This window comes from Haliotis rubra, unplaced genomic scaffold (genome assembly GCF_003918875.1).
Source record: "Haliotis rubra isolate DU_JTF1 unplaced genomic scaffold, ASM391887v1 Scf96, whole genome shotgun sequence".
Taxonomy (NCBI): Eukaryota; Metazoa; Mollusca; class Gastropoda; order Lepetellida; family Haliotidae; genus Haliotis; species Haliotis rubra.
The window spans coordinates 234,552-238,553 of record NW_025767701.1 but is presented as its reverse complement, the minus strand read 5'-3'; the positions used below and the strand labels follow the sequence as shown (position 1 = coordinate 238,553).

The 4,002-nt window shown below is 38.5% G+C and overlaps 1 protein-coding gene across 1 annotated transcript; it reads left to right on the top strand.

Annotated features, from left to right (window-relative positions):
• Positions 1-582: 582 nt before the first annotated feature.
• Positions 583-4,002, top strand: LOC124265055. The gene is made up of 3 exons (XM_046699850.1): positions 583-791; positions 2,537-2,578; positions 2,808-4,002. Exon 3 carries the CDS (start codon positions 2,855-2,857, stop codon positions 3,857-3,859), a length of 1,005 nt encoding a protein of 334 aa, XP_046555806.1. The 5' UTR covers positions 583-791; positions 2,537-2,578; positions 2,808-2,854; the 3' UTR covers positions 3,860-4,002.

Sequence of the window (4,002 nt, the reverse complement as noted above, 5' to 3'; positions counted from 1 at the left end):
TACTTTCGGAAACAAATCTTGGAATCAAGTCGCAAAGATAACCCGGTAACAGATGATTGAACATTTCAATGAAAGAACTTAGTTTCTGACAGTGCCTTCTATCTCCTAGTAGCTTCGTTTTGGTGTCGTTAGAAAGTTTATCATGACTTTTACCACGGACTGCACAACAGTTGAAATGAACGTTGACCGAAGCTGAACCCGGAGGTGGTAACAAGGGCAGATCAAGTTTATTTCATAAAGAAATATGTTAAAACGTATTATGATATATACTTGACCTTTTTTAGATATGGCCATGTAGGAAATTATGATTTTTTTGTAATTAGTCCATCTTATTTATATGGCCATTAAGACTGCTTGGCCATCTGTTTCTGGTCTGGTTCACAGACGTCAAGGGCCGCTAATAAACCCAGTAATTCAAAGGTCATAATTTTCTTTTAGTTTGCCATAAATTTGATATTTAAGCAAAATGTCAATAACTGATGAAAGGTACAGGACCCACATTAACATGTAAGATAAAGCGCTTTAATGACATCGTACAAATTAGAAAAGAAAACAGAAATGAAAAGGCGCAATTTTCACTTTTGAAATGCACTTTTGCATCATGACATTCTACCCGATATTGACGCTGTTGACTCTATAAATTCGTATACGACACGACAGATAATACATACATATAATAACATAATGACGCAAGTGTATTCGATTCATTACAGAGTGTACCTTTTGCAATGGTGTCTACCGTGAACAGAGAAAAGGGCACTTCATATCACTGGAGAGCCTTGCACGTTCAGGTAAATAGACATTATCTCATACTAACACACCGATTCCGTATGCTCTAACTTTAATTAAGTCATTTATTATTGTCGAAATAGTATGGAAATATATGGCATCGCAATGAGCATACTTACTTTAACATTTCGAATGAAGAACTGTGTTCATCGTTACATTTGAGACGCTAATAAAATTCAATTTAAATTATATTGTTTGATATTGCTGATATTAATGTTAATAGTTAACTGTCCGCTTGAGATACTGTGGTTAACTTTATGTTCTGTTCGTAAATAGTAGTCAAAAATAGTCTTTGAAGGGCAAGTAAATCAATGACAATTTTTCTTGTTACATGTGGTCAATTTTAGTGATAAACCATCAAAACTAATATATTTGGGGGCATGCCCTAAAGGTACTAGCGCAGCGGTGCAAGGAAAACCCTTTCATGCGATTCTTCGCAGCTATATATATACAATAGTACATGTGTACTGGTTTTACAGTGTCTGTTACGCCCTCCAAAACTAAAATAATTGTACACATTGATGTTTGCCTGAAACGTCACCTTTGGTCGTATGTTGTGAGTAACTGAAGTGACGATTAACAACTTGTAAATAGCTTCTATCCTGTTTTGGAACAACGATTGTCGAGGGTAAAATCTCCATCATGTTTGTTTATAGATGGTGTGGTCATGCCAAACACAATAGGGACCAGGGTGTCCTTGAAACACATAGATATAGATTTGCAACTCAAAAATACAAAGATTCTGTAACAGAACATTTTTTTCGTGTCTTCCAACCAAAAGTAAAACAGCACTGTGATAATGGTTCACTTGTTGTCCCTTATCCCTCTTAAAGACATGGTTTCTCTTGCGTGAAGTGGTTTCTCAAGAACGAAGTACAATAACAAGTGCATTAGCGAACTCAGTCTGCAGCGACTCAATGAATTTGAAAAGTTTTGATTTAACACCTTGGGTGATCCTTTTTTGCGTCGACCTATCCGTCAGTGACATACGATTATGATTCGTCATAAAGTCATGTCATCTTTTTTCGCAAAAGTCCAACAAGCAAAGGTTTGGCGTTTGGTATTAATCATGTCGGCCCTACGATTGATGTTAATCTTAGTCAATGGCCCAATGGAAGACTCTTTCTGGACAGATATGTTTGGTATAGCCCAAATCAAAGAAAACAAATTCACTCACTTATCGCAACGTTTTACGCTTGAAGTGAAAACCACTATATAGTCATTAGATTTGATGGGAAATTCACCAGTTAGTAGTGTATGGGAAATTGCTCCGGAGGCACGATTTTGTCGTTTTGGGGACGACAGGCAAGTCGTTTTATTATTTCATAAATAGAATTTGTAATCCATTGTGATTCAGTATGCTGTAACGAATTCAAAGCTGCAAAGTGCGCTTTTTGAGTATAATTGCCTTTAAGGTCGCTGATTCATTTTGTGTTGCTTTTGACAACTATATGTCTTCAGTGAGAGCACGGTCAGCCATGCTTGTGTTCATCTGTAACAAACTTTGTCAGTTTTTCGATATGAATAATGTATCTGGCAATTAGCGTCGCCCCGTTAATGTGATGTGTTAATATATCCGCAATCATAATAATAGTTGATGCTGTCCGTTTCATGTACAACTAGGGCGGTGGGGTAGCCTAGTCGTTAAACGCTGAAGACCCGGGTGTGATCAAAACACTCTTTTTATGGATACGCGTATTTGTGTCACTTGCGTACTCGTACTAGCAGATAAAACTGACTATTGCAGCTCTCCGTCTCCATCCACTGCCGACCTCTGCAGTAAAGTTGTGTAAGTAGTTTACTACATCCTAACCTTTAGAGCTTTCCTATCATAATATCTACTCACATGTCAGATTTTAATCATAGTATTTCACATTTACTTTGGTGATGTCAACATCGATTCAGTCAGTGCTACCTATGGAAATATAAACATGTGTACTCAAAATAATACTCTGTGCGGTGTAACTGTAATGATAACACATACTGACCTACTGGTAAAAATCAGGTTTTTGTTTCAGATGACTGTAAAAGATGCATCCGGGTTTGCTGGGATGCAAATTATCACATGGGAACAGAGGATAATGTATTTTTCATTCACCTACACCAAACACAGATTGACAGAAACACACAGGGAATGAAACCATCTGCGGAGTATCAGTTCAAGAAGGCTTTATCTTCAATGAGAAATTCAGGTGGTGGTGCACTGTTTGTGCATCATTGTAAAAGTATATCCAGACCAGTTAAGGATGTATTCCAATCGACTGTTGTCCCAGTATTGGGCACAATGTTAAATGACGACGAGATAATGTCAGATGGCTTCAGATGGCATCATTTAGAGAGTGAAGGGGGGCGAGTGTACAAAATAGATGTCTTGCCATCCGAGACGTTTATAACTGTCGACATGAAAACAAAGCTGGTTGCTTGGTGTGCAAATAGACAAGTATGTGCATCCTTTGATAAATTAAAGCCACTCCTGCTGTCCTCACGCAAAGTACCAAAGACAGAGCCCACTATACAGGGGTTGCCTCACATGAGCCAAGCTAATGCTGTGAAGGTCTATGTTGGCAGAACTGATGACACCCTTTTCTACCATTCAATAGTTGCATCTTTCTTCTCTGTAAGCGCCTGGGTGGATCATATCTTCACTTCTTCTTTACCGGAATATGTCACATCCATTTCCAAGAGAAAGCAGGGTGGGTCTGTGTATGTTGGCCGGACAAGTAACGACAACAAAGTTGATATGGATGGAATACCGTTTCCAAAGCAAGGGAGGAAACACGAAATGCAGAGCATGCTTGAAGAAGAACTACAGAAAAAAATATGTGTTTTCAAGAACAAATATTCAGATATTGCTTTAAAGCCGAAAGATGTGTTCCAAATAAGAATCCATGATACTGGAACAAACTCCGGCATCATTGAGGTCGCGGTGAGACCTGTCAATGGATGTGTGTTCACTGATGCTTTAGGTCCAGCTTCCTTCAGAGTTGAAAACAAATCCATGGGCCAAAACCACTATCAAGCATTTGTCAGGTTGCCCTTTGATGAGTGGATGGAAATGGCCTCAGGCTGAGCTATGCTATGGTCATTTAAACCAGTGATCTTTCAGGGTCATTTTGGTTGGACTGAGTCCGTCACATTGAAGCATGTTAAAGTTTGTCATTCAAAGACAGACGCAGTCTAAATGAATCACTCTGAGCGAAATATAGGCAAGTA

Coding starts and splice junctions, on each gene's coding strand:
- LOC124265055 (XM_046699850.1), top strand. CDS start 2,855: ATGGGAACAGAGGATAATGTATTTTTCATTCACCTACACCAAACACAG.